Source organism: Pleurodeles waltl, chromosome 6 (assembly GCF_031143425.1).
Source record: "Pleurodeles waltl isolate 20211129_DDA chromosome 6, aPleWal1.hap1.20221129, whole genome shotgun sequence".
In the NCBI taxonomy this organism is placed as follows: Eukaryota; Metazoa; Chordata; class Amphibia; order Caudata; family Salamandridae; genus Pleurodeles; species Pleurodeles waltl.
In genome coordinates, this window is record NC_090445.1 from 1,686,793,737 (window position 1) to 1,686,817,217 (window position 23,481).

General features: G+C 41.1%; 1 protein-coding gene across 1 annotated transcript in view; it reads right to left on the minus strand.

Moving 5' to 3' along the window:
- Nucleotides 1-1,044: 1,044 nt before the first annotated feature.
- PPP6C (protein phosphatase 6 catalytic subunit) overlaps nt 1,045-23,481 on the minus strand; it is a 101,831-nt gene continuing 79,394 nt past the window's right edge. The window contains exons 5-7 of the mRNA XM_069241747.1: nt 17,143-17,222; nt 15,425-15,634; nt 1,045-1,992 (exon numbers count right to left, since the gene is read on the minus strand). Coding sequence (XP_069097848.1) covers nt 1,744-1,992; nt 15,425-15,634; nt 17,143-17,222 — 539 coding nt within the window. The 3' untranslated portion in view covers nt 1,045-1,743. The remainder of the gene's footprint in view (nt 1,993-15,424; nt 15,635-17,142; nt 17,223-23,481) is intronic.

Consider the following 23,481-nt stretch of genomic DNA (forward strand, 5'->3'; position numbering starts at 1 on the left):
ATGATCGGTCACCTATTTTTCGGGTTAAGCCATGGCCTGTTGGCGGTGGCGTCCCCTGGGCTTTTGTTGACTTCTCGTGAGTCTTATGTTTCGACGTCTTACTCACGTTTTTTGGCGTTTCTTCGGCCTCGATCTCTTCCGAGTCCGACTCGTGGATGGAGAAAGCTTCTTCTTCCTCCTCGAAACGCTCTTGTCCTGTCGGCGTCGACGCCATTTGCAATCTTCTGGCTCTTCGGTCTCTTAATGTCTTTCTCGACCGAAACGCTCGACAGGCTTCACAAGTATCTTCCTTGTGCTCGGGAGACAAGCACAAGTTTCAGACCAGATGCTGATCCGTATACGGATACTTGTTATGGCATTTTGGGCAGAAGCGGAATGGGGTCCGTTCCATCAGCCTTGAAGTCACGTGTGGCCGGGCCGACCAGGCCCCGACGGGGGATCGAAAAAACCCCGAAGGGCCACCGGAGCTCTTCAGAATTCAGTGTCGATTTGTTCTAACTAACCCGATACCGAACGCAAACAATACCGACGTTTTTTTCCGAGATTCTAACTAACTTTCCGATCCGAAACACGGAGCGAAAAGGAACACGTCCGAACCCGATGGCGGAAAAAAACCAATCTAAGATGGAGTCGACGCCCATGCGCAATGGAGTCGAAATGGGAGGAGTCCATCGGTCTCGTGACTCGAAAAGACTTCTTCGAAGAAAAACAACTTGTAACACTCCGAGCCCAACACCAGATGGCGGACTGTGCACACACACACAAAATGTTTATCTAGATTACTGCACCCAAGTTCAGCATTAATGAAGTGAAAACCACATAAGGATTTTAAGAGCAGCCACTACATTTATGGGTATTGACAGGCAAGTTAGCGTTTATGAAAAGCATGAATACGGATACCAATATAGAAAACAAACGTTGTTTCTCACGAGCAGCTCACTCACTACTCTTGAATTTCCAAAGGATGACATGGCTTCTTTCTTTCAAGAGAATAAAACATGACAAGGTTTCTTTCAAGAGAATAAAACACACATCCACAAAATATCAAAATGCATATCTTTTTATTTTTTGATATTGAACCTATGTGAGTTTCATTTAAGATATTTACTTTAATAAAATACAAATAATCTGAAGAAATAAGAGATCAGTACAATTATTATAATGTACAAATGCAACTGCTGTATCTTTTTCTGTAATTCAGTTGATATTTAAAAAATAAAATAAAAACAGAAAAGGTGCAGGCCATTGGACCACTTTATTTTACATCCACTTAAAACGTCCCACAAAAGGATATTTAAGCTTTACATTTTGGACATGCGCACAACGATAAATGTACAGTCCACTGTGTTCATTGAATACCTTTGCTGCTGAAATTTCTTAAAAGTACTTAAAGTGAAAAGAAAACACAAGATCAAATGTTATGAGTGGTTCAAAGGTTTTAAAGACAGTATTTAAAAGAAATGTTTTCACTCACTCCAAGACCATAAAAAGGCAATTATACTGTACCACTTCAATTTCATTTCACAGGCATTCAAATGTGCTGCAAAGGGCAGGGAGAGGGCGAAGGATAAAGGGAATCATTAAGTATTGCTATAAACACCATAATCCACAATATATTTTAGATAATTTAAAAATAAAAAAGGCAAGAGGCAGCATTTCAGCAGCAAGTGCTCAATAAAAAATAAAAAAAAGACTAGGGATAATACAAGGAACAGGAGACTAAAGGAGAAAAGGGACAAGACCTCAAAGAAAATACGGCGTGGTCGTTCTAGGTGGAATTACGCGTTCCGAATCTGGAACCGCGCGGAACAGCTTTGGCTCTCTTGTGTTTACGTCTTTGAAGACCATGATTGATGCAATGTTCCCACAACGGTAGCAATAGTTGGGCGCAGACCACACTGTCACTAGCTTCTCGTCGAACATGAACTTGTAGCCTTCGTGCACCAGTTGATGTGCTCTGCAGATGAGCTTTAAATTGTTGATGTGAACAAACTGAAACATACAAAAAATGTGTCAATGATAACCAAGCTGAATTCATGATTCAATGAACTAATCCCACAAATATTTTCCCCATCTAAAATACAATTTATATAATGAACTATTCTTTGGGAATACACTTTTCATTGGCAAGGGCAAAAGTAAACAGAAATAATGGGATTTCTACAGGGTGCAGACAGCTATTACTTTATCACCATTGGTTTGTGTATGCTAAATGTATCATTGTTCGTGGTTTGGTGGCCACGAATACAATGGACCTGGCCATCAATCAATCAAGCAGGAGCTAATGCGTGACCGCTCATAAACCTTATAGAAAACCTGTACATATCTGCAGCACTGCTCAAGTGATTCAGTGTCCTATTAAAGGAAATATGGTAGTCGAGCATCTAGAGAAACAAGGACTGTAGGGAAATCGGGCAAGAGCTATTAAAATCAGAGGGCATACATGTTAAAACTCTGGAACATGGACTCTGAAGAACATGCATCTGCGGATGCCATACATTTACAAGTACACTTCAATATTCTCAATATAGTCAATAAAAGTAAGAATTATTTTCTTGGAAAAAGCCACACTTTGAGAATGGTTATTTAGTAATCTCATGAGTGTTAAAGTGCCCATCCATTGATCTTCAGAATGCAAGGAAAGCGAACAGTGCAGGCTTAGAAAGTGTGATGCTAAAATCCAGGCAGGGATGTGGAATTCCTATCGCCCGACGCCCGGGACATCTTGTTTGGGGTCAAGGGCTACAAGTTTTTATGTTTACTTTGTCCTTGGGACAAGTAGGCCCAACCCCCTGCAGCACAAACCCTTTGGCTGCCTGATTACAGAGAGTGGAACTCTCTGCAGTTGAGTTAATGTGTTTCCAAAAGATAATGCTGTTCGAACTTGTATTTATGGTTCATTATTTGAAAGTCTTCATTATTAGGGTGAGTGCTGTAAATAAATGTTTTAAGGTCACACTTCACTACTGACGTTGGTTCCAGTACAAAAAAAAAAAAAAAAACGTGTATACACATGTTTGAAAAGTTAGGCTATGAGGCTAAGTTTGATGCTCCCAGAATGCTCTCTGATTATATGCAAATGAAGTGTCATTTAGTAAAATGTGTTGATGCATGCTAGTATTTCCCAAAAATATTTCTAATGGAAAATCAGTGTAACCATTTTCAACACGATTATGGGAAGCATGAAAATAAACAAACACTGACAAAGCCAACTGATCTGACACATTTTTATAAGTCTTTTAGTTTCATCAATGCGTGTCTTGTTTTGACATGGCTTTTGTAACACTTTATTGTTGTGGGAGCTACCAGGCCCTCAACATTGTAACAAACACTGGCAAACCCCCCCCAAAAAAGTTTTTGAACTCTCTAAAAGCACACCAGCGGCATAACAAAGGCCCCGCAGCTGCCCTCCAGGGGGCCCCTTCAGCACAGCACCTGCCCTGAGTGAGTCTGGAGAGGGGGCTCCTCCATGTTCTTTACAAAGGGGCACCCTCCAGTTTAGTTACGTCACTGATTGCCACTGTAGTTCCTGACACTGAACAAAACTACTTTGTGTGGCAATATGCTCCTTGTGGAAGAGCAGAATGCGATCACTCACAGTAAAGCCGGCCGAAAGAGAGAGAAATAGAAGTTTAATAAAAACAAAATGTCTTTGTTAACACCAGACCTAATTAGGGACCAAGACCCACATGTAGGTAGCTTTTTGCATGTCGCAAACAGCGACTTTCGCTGTTTGCGACATGCAAAAAGCACACGGTGATGCACAAACCCAGTTTTGCGATTCAGTAACCTGGTTACCGAATCGCAAAACGTGTTTGCGACTCGCAATTAGTAAGGGGTGTTCCCTTCCTAATTGCGACTCGCAGTGCAATGTAGGATTGTTTTGTGACCGCGAAAGCGGGTGCAAACCAATCGCAGTTTGCACCCATTTCAAATGGGTGCTAACACTTTCGCAAAAGGGAAGGGATCCAAATGGGACCCCTTCCCCATTGTGAATGTCACTGTAAACATTTTTTCAGAGCAGGCAGTGGTCCTGTGGACCACTGCCTGCTCTGAAAAAATGAAACGAAAACGTTTCATGTTTCATTTTTGTTATGCATCTCGTTTTCCTTTAAGGAAAACGGGCTGCATTACAAAAAAAAAAACTGCTTTATTGAAAAGCAGTCACAGACATGGTGGTCTGCTGTCTCCAGCAGGCCACCATCCCTGTGAGGGCCGCCATTCGCGAGGGGGGTCGCAAATTGCGACCCACCTCATGATTATTCATGAGGTGGGCATTTGCGAAGCCCTTGCGAATCACAGATGGTGTCAGGGACACCATCCTACATTCGGATTTGCGACTCGCAATTTGCAGGTCGCAAATCTGAACCTACCTACATGTGGCCCCAAATTCTTAAAGAAAGTCACAAAAGTGCACCCATGGTATATGTTGTACCCTATAAAATATTTGTGAACTGTATTTTAGCATGGGTAAATACGATGTGTAGATTTGCTCATGTAAAAATCTATTGAGCATTTGCAAGTTCATTTTCCCTCCAGCCACTTTCTTCCCAACCCTGGAAGAAGTTCTAATTCTGCCAATGTCAGGAGTAAATGTCCAACCTTTTTTATTATGGGAAAATATTAGAGAGAAGCTGGTAAAAATCTTTAAAACATGCAGGTTAGTAGGTTTGCAGACTCAAAGGCATTCCAGCCCTAGGACTATTGCTTACTGCTTCCTCCAGCCCCAATATGCAGATCTGCAGAAAGGTGGCAAAATAAGGAAATTGCTACAGTAGGGATTGAAACTGCAAGTATTTAATCCCTACTGTGGTAGTAGCCCTGGCATAATCAGAGAGGCTATTATCAGAGCACTTACATAATGAGATTGCTGCCATAATTTGTCGCCACACTACATGGCACCAAAGGGACAAGTAGATCTTTTTACAGGACAAGTAGATTTGAGAAGCAACCTATCCACTGGACAAGTAGATATTTTAATAAATTCCACACCCCTGCCAGGGTTGGAAAAAGACTAGACGACAATGGGCAGATGGGCACCACAGCCCCACACTAAACAACAACAATGTGCCAATCCATAAAAGGACAGAGACAAAGAATTAAAGGGAACGACTGTAGGGATGGTTATTGATTCCGAATCTATTTGCACTTGCCTGAGTAAATTCTGCAGCTCATGCTAAATAAAAGAGACTGCAGCACTGAAAGTTTTCGACTTGCATTTTATAAAACATGAACAGCAGGCTGCCAATTCTTTTTTTACTGTGTATTTGTCACTGCAGGGGTTTAAGTGAAAAGAACATTTAGATCATTCTGCAAAGGATTTCAAGTATTCAAATAAATGCTCAAACACATGCATATCCTTTACAAATTCATCCTCTATTCAAGAAGAAGCATTTAGAAGCCCTTGCACTAGTACATATACTTGAGCATCTCAGATTTGTTAGAATGGAGTAGGTAGGGACCTGTGTGCATTAGGCTATTCAGTAGCAGATCATGGTTCAAAATGATCTGTCTGCTACAGTTAGGACTATTTGAAATTTACCAAAATAACAACGCTCTAGTGGATACCAAGGCTGGTTGTCCTCAAATTGTCTCCTGCCTGTTACCGATCCAGTTATACACAGACGACGCGGTTCTGATGGCAAGAACCGCAAACAGTCTGCAGAAATTATTGAACACTTTAGATTATTTCATGGGTAAATTAGATCTTACAACCAATCTGGGCAACTCATATCATAGTGGTGGGCACTAAATCTCCCACATATAGAACATTATTTTTAAAGGGTTCCCCATTACCCAAAACGGAGTCTTTTCTTTACCTAGGGGTCCAGTTTGACTCCAAATTAAACTTAAGGTCCCTGATAGAGGATCTCAGGAAGACAATCTGGCTGTCTTTAGTTTCGTGTCCAGAAGAGGGAGTCACCTGTTGAAGGTCTTAATGAAAACATACGAAGCATAATGTACTTCCAGGACTCTGTACGGGAGCGTGCTGCGGGGGTATTGTTTAGCAAGGATGTTACAGGTCGAGGAGAAGATATTTTTAAAAAGTTCTCTCTGTATTCTATACTGTACTTCCAATTTTGCAACTCATGAGGAATTATGGGCTAACTACTTGTGTGACTCTATAGCTGTGCGACCCTTGTGGTCTTCGGTAGGGGTGTGGAGCAAGGAGTTGGGTCTAAATAAGCAGATCATGCAAGACTGTTTACAATTGTCCAATGTTTTAAAAAATCCCTGGTTTTAGTATTTAAAGGTATCTTTTGGTAAATTGGGTTGTGAAGGGATCTTTCTTAACCAAGAAGGTATTAATGATTTTAAATGGGTCAGAGATTCCTATAGGGAGAGAGCCTGATTACTCAGAGTTTAGACAGCTCAACTTCGCTGAGTTCGCCAATATGTTTTGACCATCACCACATGGAACACTGAGCCATATTTAGCAATGGTGAAAAACAATAGGGAAAGATGTCTTTTAACCCGGTTTAGACTACCTATGCTTTACCTGTCTTTAGCCTTTCCCCGTGGATGTTATTATTCCCATTGCTTAGGGCATTGTAGCTGTGAGGGGATACACTACATGTTATGTTTTTCTGTAAACATTATCATGTCCCGAGAACTTGCTATACTGCACCCTCCTTAAAGGGAGTGACCTCAGGCGAGGCCAGCCTCGTTATATTTACAAATGTTATCCGGGGCTTGGGTTGTTAATGTGAGTAAATTTATTTATTGATATTGACATGTCTTTTCTGCTGTTTAAATGGTTACAATTTTTCAACCGAAATAAATAATTATAACAGCACTTTCTATGTACAAGGAATTAGAATGGTGCCCTTCCCCCCTTTAAGGTGCTTTAAATTGTAGCTTACCAGAAGTTGCATAAATATTCTTCTGGGATTTTTTTAATTTTTTTTTAAATTTTTTTTTTTAAATCCGACTCTAGCATGCAATGGGTCTAAATGGGTCAGGTATACAGGCAGTGAAACTGAAAACGTGCTCCATGTTTTATTAATCATTCACAAACTGTTGACAACGAATAGACATTTGTTGGGGGCCATCAACCTATCCCTCTGGACCACTATCCATGTTTATATAAAAAACGTTTAGCACTTGGGCAGATTTTGAGCCCAGTAAAGATAAGCATAAATTATAAATGTTTTCCAGGCCCAGAGTCCGGACCTGCAAGCAGATCTCTTGCACACAGAACCCCCTTGATGGGATCTCGAGAGAAGGGAAGCTAGCAAGGACTGTTACCTTAAGAGGTGGACAGACATCAGGAGGGGTAGGAAAGTAGCAGGAAAAAAGCAAGCACTCCCTCCTCAAAAGGGAGTGTGATCAAAATGCATTGTGCTCTCAAGGCAATAATGGACCTCAGCATACTCTTACATGTAACCGCCAACATTTCATGGCTGGTCTATCACAGAAGTCTGAAAACCAGGTTTGATACCTACCACGGACACCTTACACCTTATCCCCCTTGCCAGGGACTGCACACTAACACTTCTCTCTTGATCAAACCTCTAAATACAACCAGTCTACCGCATACTGGAGTAGATACGCATAACTATCATTCAAAAAACCCTCCCCTAACCCACCCACACTTTCTGCCAATAGGGTAGGTCGTAGAAAGTAATGTCATCTTGGGCACCTTCCTGACCTACAACACCCGTGAATCTAAGATCACATTTAGGGAGTACTGAAATACTTAGAGTCAGGGGTGTGGAATTTATTAGAATATCTACTTGTCCAGTGGACAGGTTGCTTCTCAAATCTACTTGTCCTGTAAAAAGATCTACTTGTCCCTTTGGTGCCATGTAGTGTGGCGACAAATTATGGCAGCAATCTCATTATGTAAGTGCTCTGATTATAGCCTCTCTGATTATGCCAGGGCTACTACCATAGTAGGGCTTGAATACTTGCAGTTTCAATCCCTACTGTAGCAATTTCCTTATTTTGCCACCTTTCTGCAGATCTGCATACTGGGGCTGGAGGAAGCAGTAAGCAATAGTTCCAGTGCTGGAATGCCTTTGAGTCTGCAAACCTACTAACATGCATGTTTTAAAGATTTTTACCAGGTTCTCTCTAATATTTTCCCATAATAAGAAAGGTTGGACATTTACTCCTGACAGTGGCAGAATTAGAACTTCATCCAGGGTTGGGAAGAAAGTGGCAGGAGGGAAAATGAACTTGCAAATGCTCAATAGATTTTTACATAAGCAAATCTACACATTGTATTTACCCATGCTAAAATACAGTTCACAAATATTTTATAGGGGTACGACATATACCATGGGTGCACTTTTGTGACTTTCTTTAAGAATTTGGGGCCACATGTAGGTAGGTTCAGATTTGCGACCTGCAAATTGCGAGTCGCAAATCCGAATGTAGGATGGTGTCCCTGACACCATCTGTGATTCGCAAGGGCTTCGCAAATGCCCACCTCATGAATAATCAGGAGGTGGGTCGCAATTTGCGACCCCCCTCGCGAATGGCGGCCCTCACAGGGATGGTGGCCTGCTGGAGACAGCAGACCACCATGTCTGTGACTGCTTTTCAATAAAGCAGGTTTTTTTTTGTAATGCAGCCCCTTTTCCTTAAAGGAAAACGAGATGCATAACAAAAACGAAAAATGAAACGTTTTAGTTTCATTTTTTCAGAGCAGGCAGTGGTCCACAGGACCACTGCCTGCTCTGAATTTTTTTTTACAGTGACATTCACAATGGGGAAGGGGTCCCTGGGGATCCCTTCCCTTTTGCGAAAGTGTTAGCACCCATTTGAAATGGGTGCAAACTGCGATTGGTTTGCGCCTGCGGTCACAAAACAATCCTACATTGCACTGCAAGTCGCAATTAGGAAGGGAACACCCCTTACTAATTGCGAGTCGCAAACCCGTTTTGCGATTCGGTAACCAGGTTACCGAATCGCAAAACTGGGTTTGTGCATCACAATGTGCTTTTTGCATGTCGCGAACAGCGAAAGTCGCTGTTTGCGACATGCATAAAGCTACCTGCATGTGGGTCTTGGTCCCTAATTAGGTCTGGTGTTAACAAAGACATTTTGTTTTTATTAAACTTCTATTTCTCTCTCTTTCGGCTGGCTTTACTGTGAGTGATCGCATTCTGCTCTTCCACAAGGAGCATATTGCCACACAAAGTAGTTTTGTTCAGTGTCAGGAACTACAGTGGTAATCAGTGACGTAACTAAACTGGAGGGTGCCCCTTTGTAAAGAACATGGAGGAGCCCCCTCTCCAGACTCACTCAGGGCAGGTGCTGTGCTGAAGGGGCCCCCTGGAGGGCGGCTGCGAGGCCTTTGTTATGCCGCTGGTGGCAATGTGTGCTTTTAGAGTTCAAAAACTTTTTGGGGGGGTTTTGCCAGTGTTTGTTACAATGTTGAGGGCCTGGTAGCTCCCACAACAATAAAGTGTTACAAAAGCCATGTCAATGGCATTGATGAAACTAAAAGACTTATAAAAATATGTCAGATCAGTTGGCTTTGTCAGTGTTTGTTTTCATGCTTCCCATAATCGTGTTGAAAATGGTTACACTGATTTTCCATTAGAAATATTTTTGGGAAATACTAGCATGCATCAACACATTTTTCTAAATGACACTTCATTTGCATATAATCAGAGAGCATTCTGGGAGCATTATACTTAGCCTCATAGCCTAAACTTTTCAAACATGTGTATACACGTTTTATTTATTTGTACTGGAACCAACTTCAGTAATGAAGTGTGACCTTAAAACATTTATTTACAGCACTCACCCTAATAATGAAGGTTTTCAAATAATGAACCATAAATACAAGTTCGAACAGCATTATCTTTTGGAAACACATTACCTCAACTGCAGAGCGTTCCACTCTCTGTAAACAGGCAGCAAAAGGGTTTGTACTACTGGGGGTTGGGCCTACTTGTCCCAAGGACAAAGTAAACATAAAAACTTGTTGCCCTTGACCCCAAACAAGATGTCCCGGGCGTCGGGCTATAGGAATTCCACATCCCTGTAGAGTGGTCAATGGCGGATTATCAATCAGGTTATTGGTAGGTAATCCATGCCAGACAGAGGTTCACACACCTAGGAGCCGATAGCTCTCTTTATACTTAACATCCTGCCCATAATACTAGGGGAAAATGTGCACCTGATGACCATGTCTTATTTTAATTCCCAGATATTTAAACAAGCTTGCAGGAATCACCAGTCTCTCTACAAAAATGTAAAACACGTGTCTGATACAAAGACCCAATATTAAATCAGTCTTCAAAGTCCTATAACATAACTGAGAGAGATCATACAAAGCTGTCTGTGTAAAGATACACTACTTAACACTGGAACACCAAAGAGAAGTCACAAACCCCAAGCCTAATTCTGTTTACTAGTAGCTCCATCACCAGGGCAGATATAAGTGGGGAAGGGGAGCTAACACTGAGTAGGGTCCAGCGTGCAACTGCAAATCTGTAACATATATTTCACTAGCATGCATGACTGCCAGGGTTCCTGTATACTCATGTACACAGCAAATTAACCCCAAAGCAGCACACCATCCACACACCCCCCAACCCCCCCATTTCACACCCACCAGTCAGATTGCTTCTTAAGCATTTAGCCTTGGCAGGTGTTCCTCACTTCATTACTCCTCAACACCATACCTGCAGCTAAGCCGGCAAAGATTTATAGCTGTATCTCACTAGGACACACACTGGCTGGAAAGCATTAGCATGGCCATCATCTTCTATAATCTTCTAGTCAGTATAATCAAGCAACTGGTTAAAAGAGTGGTCAATATGTGACAGTCAACAGTATTTGTTTACTTGTAGCATTTAACTTCGGCTTTGTAAAGGCTGAGTGCCAATCTGACTTACTGTGCTACATCAGCATCATCTCCAATCCGTGAACACTTCATTATTTGGTCACTTCCACAATTTCTACTCTTCAATTCTGATTCCCTTGAATCAGTTTCAAATTAAAAGCCTCTTCAAAAACCACTAGCTTAAGCCTTTCTCTACAACTCGATGCTTTTATATGTGTTCCACAAGGCTAACATACAAGCAGCAGATTTGTTTAATATTTCTGCTTGTCCTCCGTACATATTCAACACAATTTAAGTCAATAAAACTAAAATGAAAACATAAATCCAGAAACTCTACTTCTTCTTCAGTGCCTCACTAAATACATGAAATACCCAAAAACCCTACTTGCCCTTTAGTGTCTCCCTGAAAGTTTGTCCACCTGAGCTTCACAGTGTTACTAGTTGAGAAAAACTGGATTCCTCTTAATAATTTCTGGATAGGAGCCATCTGTATTCAATTTTCTTCAACCTTGTACTAATCTGGTAACTGGAGGATTTGAGAAGCTGTTGGGCTATTCAATTAGTTTTGACAAACCTGAGGTTGGAATGTGGCCAGCACGGCGGGTCCAAATACGAAACAGATGAGACATTTGGGAATAGATATTTTCCAAAAGTTAGAGCAGATACTAGAAAAGAACCTTGAGAGGTTATCGCTCAAGATTAAAAAGTAGCTTACAAAATTGCAAAAACTTCCTTTGATAGTATTTGGTGGGGTATACCTAATTAAAAGGTTTGTTTTACCAAAGTTGACTTTTAGATTTAATACCATTCCACTGAAAGACATACTGAAGATTCAGAGAGTTATGAATTCTTTTGTATGGGCCTCCAAAGCGGTCAACATAAGCTGGGAGAAACTAGGAAATAAACAGAAGAGAGGTGGGCTTCCAGCTCCCCAAAATTCACCTATATTGTCTTGCTTCTCCAATGAAACTTTTCAGATAACTACTGGCAGTGTCAGAAGGCAATATTTGCAGGAGCGTTGCAATGATGAGGATTGAGAGGGGTTTGTGCATAAATTTGGCTCACCTTTTTATTTTAATAAGGTAAGAGTAAAGGTCTGGGTGACTGCCGCTAGGTTATGCAGTAAGTTCAAGACCAAATATAACAAGCCATAGAATGACTTTGCACCAGTTTGGGATTCTTCAAGAATTCCATATAGTGCTTAAAGGATGCCTTGAGACTCCCCGTAAAAGTAGCAATATCTATATGGGGGATGTTGTGGGGGATATGGCATGGGATCAGTTATGTCTTATTACATGAGATACCCTTTCAAGGTTCAAATTTGTGCAATTTACATCATGGTACAAGGCACAATTGTAGACAACTTGGCCTACTGAGGGGTTCTTGAGGTAGCTTTTACACTAGCAAGTATAAAGAGAGAAATAAGCCTCTGGTATAACTTTCTGTGTGAAGCGGAAAAGCTGAAGAAGCCGACTCCTTATGAAATATTGGATGGATTCTTGTCAGATAAAGAGTTTAAGAATTCAGGGCAAGTATCCTTTACTAAACGTTATTAAATTGTCAGCCCAGTCAATTTGTAAATAAATCAGCTCTTTACCCTGCTCAGGGCCTATTGAACTCCAGTGAAGATGGGCAAAATGGAGGAGACTGGATGAGGCTGACAATATTGTCAGAGGTGAAAGTTTTAGATGCAGACAATATCCATGTTCGCTTCCCTCCATACACTTTGGGGTGAAATAAGTAAGATATTGTCTGTTGTAAATCGAGTATTCAAGGTAATGCCTCATATCTTTGTATCCAGTATCTGCAACACTTTGGTAAAGAATGAAGCCACATTTTTTTTTTTATTCAATGTACCTAGCCAGATATACGATTTGTAAGAACTGGCATAAGGAAAAACCTCTAAAGGTGAATGATTGGTTTGCGGCTGTTCATAGAATTAGATGGTACGACAAGCAGTGTCACAACCCTAAAGATCCTATTTTGGGCATAAGATAACAGACAGGTTTAATCACAGGACCTTTTTTTGAGATTTCAGCCAATTTAAAATCCGTTGTCCAGATGGTCGCAGTTGAGATCAGAGTCGGGGGGTAGAGTGGCCCCACTTTTGGCCTCTAAGCCAATCAGATACCGATGCTTTGTTAGGGTTAGACGGTACAGTTGGTCAATTGAAGGGCTTCCCTGTACAGAGGTTATGAAGACCAAAAGAAAAATAAGTGTACTAAGAATTCTTGCTTCTTCAATGCAGACTAACAGCTCATGACAAAAGACACTCGACCCTTCGCTAAAAACGGTATACACAACATATTAATATAGGGCCCATTGCAAAAGACTAGATTGTTAATGGTACACATTTATAAATGTAATTGTCACAATTCTTGCAAGCAAGGCAATGAGCTAATGTGCACTACTGGACATGAAGCTCTTACTTCCTCTTGGATTATGTTTACTCTGTAGAAATACACACAAAATAAATTGCCCCTGTGATTATTTGCCATCCTATTTTTTTTTTTTTTTTTTTAAACTAGCCTTCATGATGCCTGCACACTTCCCATGGTCGAAGCACTCCCCAAAATGTCAAACTGTACGAGATAAGTGTTGCAAGCTCTTCTTACAGGGTTTCCAATTTTTATAAAGTGCTGAACAAACAGCCTGCACTAAGAATATAATGACGTTGCTTTATGTGCTTGAAACATCTTCCTTTAATTACCCAAACTATCTTCAAGACCCTCTGCCTACCACACAAGGCCAGGCATTACCTAAAAAATAAAGTCGGACACCCCATGTCCTCCTAGTGCCCATCCATTTAAAAATAATAAAGAAAACAAAAAAACTACAGACCTGAAATATGCTATGGAGTCAAATGTAATGAAGAGTTTGCAGACTAAGGCCTTAACTATGGAACACACTCTGGAAAACCATTAGCAGGCAAGCCTACCACCTAGCCTCTAAAAGAAAAACGATTCCTGATTCTTCCACACAATCAATATTTCTAATAATTCTCAAATACAGTTATGAAGTCTGCTGATTCAGGCTACATATAGGGCCAGATGTATCAAACATTTTTGCGATCTTAAACGGCTCAACGTGATAGAAAAAATGCATTTTGGTATGTAACAAGTCCAATGTGCAATTCGGTAACTTGTTACCAAATCGCAAATTGGAATTACGACTACATATCGATTCAGTATTAGGAAGAAGCAGGTCAATGGCGCACCTTCCTAATACCGAATCGCAGAGGAATGTATGATTGTTTTGCAACCGCATTCACGGTCACAAAACAATCGCAGTTACCACCAATTTCAAACTGGTGGTAACCAATTCGCAAAGAGGAAGGGGTCCCCTTTGTGAATGCATGCGAAAGCGTTTTTTACGAGCAGAAAGTGGTCCCACGGACCACTGCCTACTCTTAAAAAATTAAAAGAAATTTTTCTCATTTTTAAACGCATCCCGTTTTCCTTTAAGGAAAATGAGCTGTGTTTATAAAAAAAAAAAAAAAAAAAAAAAAAAGCTTTATTGAAAAGCAATCCCATACATGGTGGTCTGCTGAGCCCAGCAGGCCACCATCCCTGTGATTGTAGCCATTCGCAATGGGTTGCAAATTGCGGCCTACCTCATGAATATTAATGAGGCAGGTCCATGTGCGAGCCCTTGCGAATCGCAGTATGAAACTCCTGGAGTTTCATACATTCCTATTGCGATTACTTATTTGCAATTCGCTAAAGATTGCAATTAGGTAATCGCTAGTGTGAAGAATGATACATCTGGCCTATAGTCTATAACAATGGTTCCTATAATGTAGGCTGGGGACCCCGGGGTAGAGGGTGGGGTCCTTAAAGCCTCCTCAGGAGGTCCATGACTGCTTAAAAAATTAAAATTGAAATTTTAAATTGGATGCTAAAAATTAAATTAATATCCACAGACTGATGCGTGGGAGCAGTGCAGGTGCATGAAACAGACTGTGTGGCTTCAATTGAATTTAGAAAAGCTCCAACTTTCCTATTAAAATGACTTTTGTTTTATTTATATTTGTTGGCAAATTAAATAAAATGTGTTATCAATTGTGTAAGTGTTTGAGGAATGCTTGTTTATGTATTTTATTGTTTTGCGTTTCAAATCATCGACAATATTTAGGCGGGGGTCCCCAGCTTCCAGTAATGACTCCGTGAGTAAGACTCAGTGGGAGGGTCCTCGATTCCAATAATGATTTAGTGTGGGGGGGGGGGGGGGGGGGGTGGTAAGTTCCAGTAATGATAAAGTGGTGGCCCATGAAAGTCTATAAAATATTAAGTATATTCATTCAAACCCATTTCCTACCATAAATGTTAGTACAATATTTTAGAAGGATTACATCCCTCCCATTCTAGTTGCACCACTAGAATTGCTAACTAGTGCAGTTTAGTATTTTCAAGGAAGTATTCGGAGACAGAGCTCAAGTCACTGGATGAACGTCTTGTCTGAATTCCAGGAAATCCTTTAATTCTTTACACTGAAATAATGAAAACTAAGAATACTACCACGGCATACTACTTTGACAGATGTACTAGCTGAAATGATGAAGACACTTGTGTACGGCATCACACCCTAACCCATTAAAAGTATAAAATTATCACAATTTACCTCATTCGTGACCTTTGCTCCAAACAACCAGCCTGCACCTCTCGGACTTATTGCCCAGGTATCGACATCCTCAGGATCAGACCACACCAGGTCACAAAATGCTCCTTTGTGAGGAATTTCTTGATTGCGTTCAATCGTTCGGATCTGGTCGAGTGTCTTGATGTCCGGTGATAAACCTCCGTGTACACATAGTATCTGCTCATCTATTAACTAAAGAAAGTACAATGTTACACCAGATTGGTAAAACAGACCACTGAGCGATTCATTTCGGAGCCATAAACCTTTCCTTTATTTCTCTTGTAAAGGCTGGTTAGGAGCCTCTAACAGCTTTAATGAATAAGCAGTATAAAACCTGAGGCACAGAGCAATTATTGTGATCAAAAGCAAAAATACAGTCAGCCAGAGATGGGAGCTGGGTTCTCAGACTAAGAGAGGACAGTTACTTAACTGCGATGCGGTGTGCTTTAAAGAGGTGTGTTATCTGCTACTCTTTAAAGTGGAGCTGGGTTGCGTGCAGTCCTTTGGATACAAGGACACCGCTTGACATCTTGGGTGCGTACATTGAGAAAGCCTATTGCCTGGTCTTTCTTTGTTTTTATTTGTTTGCACTTCTTTGTGCTCAATCTGAAAGTGGCCTTGTTGTGGAAGTGCCTAGAGCCACCAGAGGTCGCATGCTTGTCAGGTAGACAGGTGGGGTGCCAAACATGATGGTTTTGTAGATGATGCACTTGGTTTTGATGAGGGTATGGACCAACAACTGCTAAAATGTTACTCATTATATAGTTGATACTTTGAATACTTAAACTGATGCTGCTGCAAAGTGCAGTTATAGCACATATGGTCCATGCAATTCTAATGCATAGTACATATACTGCACTCCAGTGCCGATCTTCAAGATACCTATCTAGATTACAAGGATGCTTGTGACAGGCAAGTTTCAGTGGTGGCGAGGTTGCAACAACTCATTTCTGAAATCCGCTTACTATATCCAAGATAAAACAGCTCTACATTTTATACGTTTTGCTTAGTGTGGACAGAGCAACATACGGGCCAAGCAATCTACTAGGCACAGAAAAAGCACAACCGAGTTAGTGCAATAACAAAAGAAATGATGATTGACACGATTCATTGGCCTTCTTAGATGTGTTCATGATTTAGCAGTAAATGGATAAGGAACTAATTTTCAAAATACGTGTCCTTTTTGTGATAGTCTAACACCAGCTAGTCCGCTTTACCACATTAGCTATAAAATGGTGAAGAAGTTAATTTTAAACATGCTTAGGCTTTCAGTAAAATGCTGATGTTTACTGCCAAGAAACACATTCTAGATGCACCCTTTCTTTTTTAAAGGTACGGTGGACTTCACAAGTGGTTTATGCAGACTTGTCCACTCGTCATCAGGCCATCTTCTACAGAAGGGGGACAGGAACATCAGGGGCCACGGCCAAGTCAATTTCAAATGGGAAGTACCAAAGTAAATTGAAGAAACTTTTCAGAGACCATTAGAAGGAAAACAGCTTAAACTCAAATGGATCATTAAAGATAAAATGTGTTGACTAAAACAGATTACATAAATGTACAATAAAGCGGGAATCGCAACGTGCCATAGAGAACAGAAAATACATTAAAAAAAGAAACTATACATAACAAAAAGAAAGGACTCAATAAAATCCCATTACGTTTGGGTGAGAGTATGGAATACATGAAAATTAACTTACAGCTGCTACTGTGAGCATATCGAACACTTTTGTGCAGTACCGCCATGCATTTGCATTTCCGTATTTCGTTTGGCATTCATCTATTAATGGAAAAACACGAAGTTTTAATATCAAATTTAAGTAAGGTTTGCACCACCTACGTTTGAAAGACTTTGGTCGAAGGTCTGGATAACTGCTTTGCTTTAGAAAACAAAAGCAATTCAGGATACAGATGCTAAGTGTGAAGGATTCTGGGAAAACATTCTGAGAAGAACCATCAGAAAGATCAACAACATTAATCTGCTATAGCACAACCCATTGGATGAGACAATTCATAATTTACCATATTGCAAGTTAAAGCAATAGTAAAAGTTAAAGGGCACATTTGCAGCCCATTATTAAGTCCGGATTTAAAAAGCAATCAATAAGCGGTGGGCTCAACAAACAGGCAACATTTCCAAAAAAAGTCCGTTTTTAATAATGTCTTGAAAAGGACATGTGCTCACAAAGGAGGCACTTTCACTACTAAAATAACATTTATGAGAGCGGCAGAAAAAAAAAAAAAGACTTGTTTGTGATGTACTGAGTGAAATAATCCCATTATTAAAAATAGGAAGTAGGGTTTACCCATCACGTTGTTGTCCAATTTCTCTTCTGAGCATCCAAGCAAAAAAAAAAAAAAAAAAAAAAAAAAAAAAAGGAGTAATCTGAGAGATTTATACAGTGGTCACTGGGGGAGGGAAACCTGGCAGTCTACCAGTATGGTTGCCAAGCCAAGAAAAATTCTAATCCAGGGCACAAATCTCCTATTTGCTACTATTGTCAATGTTTGGTCTTCACTCACATCACATGTTACAAGTGATGATACTTGGCCGGGAAAGGCAATCCGACAAACAATATGTCTGAGCTATGGGAAGGGTGAAAAACAGACATCCTAGAATTATGTAAAAATAAGAATTGCAGATTGGTATCCTGGCAGCATGAAAATAGAGTAATTTATCATTAACACTATCAAATAAGGCAAATCTAAAACTTGCACCAGAAACAGTTCAGACGAAGGAGCACCACAGTGTCAAAGAGTAAGTCATTAATAAGTTTCATTAAGGAGCTAAAATAAAGGGAACATAACGTATCAAATGTTGAACTAATTATGGAGAACCAGTCCCCAATTGAAATACAGCCCAACTGTTGATTGACATATATTGCACAGTGGCGGTCCCTACTTTGTAGTTATACACAACTCAGAGTTTCCATATGAAGAGTATTTTTTGTTTTGCTTATAACTTTGGCAACATATGAAGAATCTTCACAAAACTTTCCACAAAAATGTTTATGCACCTCAGCTCCTTCCTGAAAAGTTTTGGCTGATCAGTCAAGCAGGGGCTGCGAAAAAAAGGGGGAGTAATTCTGAAGTACTACCCCCATGGAATTTCCATAAAGAAAATGCAATTTCCATAAAGTAAATTAGAAAACATTTCATAACCAAATGGTCGAACTGAATTATACTAGACCTGGCAGCAAGCTACACCTTTACTCAGAAAGCGGGCTTTTGTGATTTGTTGTAAATCTGTTCAGTTGTTTTAGAAAAATTAAGGGTAAAGCATTAGCGATATCTGGTGCTGGAGTAGTGCTGTGGGACTGAAATTCAAAATAAAGCATTCTAATTGGCTGGCCCTGCGGGTCTGAGAGCATGAGGAGAAATTCTGTGGTCGCATAACAGGATTCGTGGACTCAGTCCCAGAGGTTAAAAAATATATATTTAAAGAACATGTAAAGGGGCAGGGTAGTGGCACCCTAACCCCCTAGCCATTTTAGAGTGAATCCGAGAGGGACCCCTCTTCAAGGGTCCAAAGTAAAAAATATATAGATTTATGTGGCCTGCTGTGGTCCTGTGGGACTCCCACAGGAGCCAGCGAGCCCCCATGTAGTCCCATGGAAAACAGCGCAGACCCCTGTGTTCCAGCAGGATCACAAACCGATGTTAATAGGTAGAATGCTGGGTAGTGCTCTATGAGTAGTTGACCTCTTGCATATGGGTTGGCACAGACGTATTGTAATAGGATAATACTTTACATAAAAAATAAAAAAAAACACAGAAACTCACTGGAAAAAAACAAATATTACAATAGAGCTTTAAATAGGTCTTCTAATAATAAAACCTACCATTTTGAAACCATAAAATACTGACATTTATCTTTAAATGAGCTGAGTAGAACATGCACCGCTACAATGCGCTGCTTATGACCTCAGATATTACATTTATGTTGACATATGTAATCTACAGTAGTGCAAGTTATATTTGCATCATTTACATGCAACTGGTGGTTAACTTTTTTTTTGGTTTTAAAACAACTGTAGATTTGGTTTTTTTTTTTAGAAGCCTTACGTAAACCTCCACTTGAACCGTTGTTTTTGTCAGTGACTATATATATATATATATCTATATCTATATCTATATCTGTCATCAGGAAGCTGAAACTACCTCGGTTTAGCCATGTGACGAAAAGATTACATGTGCGCAAATTAGGGAATTTGTTTATTGATCTTTTCAATATTCCTTGTGAGATAACCCAACATGAACGAAGCACAGAGCCCGTATAACTGAACAGGCATTGGCAAAGCCAATAGATCTTGCCATTGAGAAATACTCACGTTGCCAAGTTAAAAAAAAAAAATAATAGTAATAAGATATATAAAATGAAAAAAGGTACTGTGACCCAGCAGTTGAGTCACATTGCAGGCGAAGCTGAAGTAATAGAAAGCGTGTTTGGAGGGAAGCAACAAGGGGCAGGAGAAGCAACAAATGAAAGAGGCGGGAGCTGGGTGTGAAAAAGCAACATGGAGGGTGATGGTGGGAGACAGCAGGAATGGGTGAGTGAAGGGCACAGGTGGGGGGGAAGAAACGTAGCGGGTGAGGAGATGACAACTGGTGAGAGAAGGAGGGCATGTGGCAGAAGCAACATGGAGGGTGGGTAAGGAGAAGAAACAACAGGTGAGAGATCAACCTGGAGCAGATGGGGGGAGAAGCACACAAGTAGGTGCGCAGCTTGGAGATGGGTGGGGGAGAAGCATACAGGTGACAGACAACAACACGGAGTGCAGGGGGAGAGAAGTAAGTTAGAGAGAAAGCTGGATAAACATGCACTCTAATGGAATGCTTAGAAAGAAGAAAAAAAAATAGTGCTTGAAAAGCAAGCATAGAAGCCAGCGAATCAAGAGATTGAGAGAGGCTATGCTCATGAAAGGGGCATACACAAGACTGAGAAGATGGAATAGTAATAAGAAGCAGGCAAATGAGTAATAGGAAAGCAGTCCAATGGAAAGCAATGGGTTGGCTCCAGGCCAGTGTATGATCTTGGTAAGCCCACAATATTTCACAACTGACAGCGTGTTCGCTATCGAGTAGGCTCAACCTAAAAAACATCTAAGTCATATAGTACGTCAACTACACAGACATGTGCGCAGTTATCTTTAGAATGCAGAGAACCATATTAAGAAATAACTTCCAAAGCTAAATACAAGCTAGGTTTCCTAGGACTACATCAGTCGCCACTATTGCTCAAGGTATCAGTAATTTGACCTTTTGGTTTGGAAAGAACTAAAGAGATTGTGAACATCCTGCTGTTTTACAATGAACCCAGGAGGTATCCTAATTGCATTAACACCAGTAGGAGAAATTACATCATGGATACAAAGTGATACATTCCGTTACCACCTCTGATGCATTCTGTAAACATGCAAACCTTTTAAGGCATGGGCCAACTCTGTGAAAGATCAGCACTGCAGTCCGTATATTGGACACTGTGTTCAATTTTATTAAACGTTTTCTGTAGCATCAATATCCTTTTAGACTTTCCTTAGGAATTGCTGGCCGCCCTTAGGAAATGGGAAACAGCTACATGGTGGTGCATTAGTGCTGAGTGGAGGTGATTAATGTTCACCCACCAACTCAGATTGTTTGCTTTGAAAAAGGGAAAAGAACCTAGCACGTTCTGTAAAAACTGAAGATAAAAAAATTACAAGAAGGATGATTTTTGGAAGAGCTATGTAATTACACTGAACATAATAATTTTTTTTTATGGAACTCATTTAATAGTTGTGCAAGTTGGAGTACCTATTGTGTGAATAGATTTTATCTGTGATGTAAATGATGGTACTCGATGTTTTTAGCACAATCAAGAGGGACGAGGAGATTTAACCAAGGTCCAGTCCCTGGGTACTGAATAATTCAAAATGAGTACACTGTTCCTATGGAAGACAATAAACAGAAAGGCACAAGTTCGCAAGGACACTTCTTAACTTAGAAGACAGAGCCCTCACACATCCAATGGATTTCAAGCTTCATCATAGGGCCAGCTCCTCGTCAGGCCGGCGCTGCAATTCCTGACGGGCCCCGCGAAGGGGCACTTTATCGGAGATCTTTAATCAGTCCTTCTTTAATCAGTCCTTCCGAATTTGCACCTTTCTGTTTATTGTCTTCTATAGGAACAGTGTACTCATTTTGAATTATTTGATGTTTTTTAACCTGCTTCTATGTTTTTACTGAAACAAAACAGACGATGACATAGCACTTGTCACCAAAAACTTCCACAGGGACAGCAGACATTCTAGTTAACTGTTTCTACCCTTTGGGTAAACATTGTCTGGACGGCCCAAAACACTCCAAATTAACAAATCTCACCTGGCATGAAAGGAGCTCCAAAACTTTGATTGAGTACCTACACGAGGGCACATAAGCTAAAACAAATGCATCTTTTTCAAACCAGAATAATATGTTTTAAAGCTGATAAATTACATGGCTCAATATGACTGCAGAAATAAATGCAAATCAAGTGTAAGAACCCTCCTTCATGTTAGGAACTATCCATGTGTGGGATCGGATAGTCCCCAGCGATTTCCTTTTTTCATACCATACATCAAGACACCCAGCACTGTGTGTATGCCGAGAACATGTGTTGTATCTTCTGTAGGGGGCATATGTGATGTTTGGTGATCCTACTGTGCAGTTGATTAAACTAAATAAAGAAATACTGGAAAGCAATATGGCACCCGAGCAAGAACAGACGTGTGGTGACTGGGCATAATCAGAAACCATTTCTCACAATTTAACTAAACAGTGACAAAGTGTAAATGAAATAATAAAAATCTGAATATAACTGTGTAAGGAAATGCCTCCTTGGCATGGTTACCCTCTGACTTTTTGCCTTTGCCGATGCTATGTTTTGAATTGAAAGTGTGCTGAGGCCTGCTAACCAGGCCCCAGCACCAGTGTTCTTTCCCTAACCTGTACTTTTGTTTTCACAATTGGCACACCCTGGCATCCAGGTAAGTCCCTTGTAACTGGTACCCCTGGTACCAAGGGCGCGGGTGCCAGGGAAGGTCTCTAAGGGCTGCAGCATATCTTATGCCACCCTGGGGACCCCTCACTCAGCACAGACACACTGCTTGCCAGCTTGTGTGTGCTGGTGAGGACAAAAGGAGTAAGTCGACATGGCACTCCCCTCAGGGTGCCATGCCAACCTCACACTGCCTATGCAGTATGGATAAGTCACCCCTCTAGCAGGCCTTACAGCCCTAAGGCAGGGTGCACTATACCATAGGTGAGGGCACCAGTGCATGAGCACTGTGCCCCTACAGTGTCTAAGCAAAACCATAGACATTGTAAGTGCAGGGTAGCCATAAGAGTATATGGTCTGGGAGTCTGTCAAACACGAACTCCACAGCACCATAATGGCTACACTGAAAACTGGGAAGTTTGGTATCAAACTTCTCAGCACAATAAATGCACACTGATGCCAGTGTACATTTTATTGTAAAATACACCCCAGAGGGCACCTTAGAGGTGCCCCCTGAAACCTTAACCAACTACCCGTGTAGGCTGACTGGTTTTAGCAGCCTGCCACACTCGAGACATGTTGCTGGCCACATGGGGAGAGTGCCTTTGTCACTCCGTGGCTAGTAACAAAGCCTGCACTGGGTGGAGATGCTATCACCTCCCCCAGGCAGGAGCTGTAACACCTGGCGGTGAAAGGCTCACCCCCTTTGTTCCAGCACCACAGGGCACTCCAGCTAGTGGAGTTGCCCGCCCCCTCCGGCCACGGCCCCACTTTTGGCGGCAAGGCCGGAGGAAATAATGAGAATAACAAGGAGGAGTCACTGGCCAGTCAGGACAGCCCCTAAGGTGTCCTGAGCTGAAGTAACTCTAACTTTTAGAAATCCTCCATCTTGCAGATGGAGGATTCCCTCAATAGGGATAGGAATGTGACCCCCTCCCCTTGGGAGGAGGCACAAAGAGGGTGTACCCACCCTCAGGGCTAGTAGCCATTGGCTACTAACCCCCCAGACCTAAACACGCCCTTA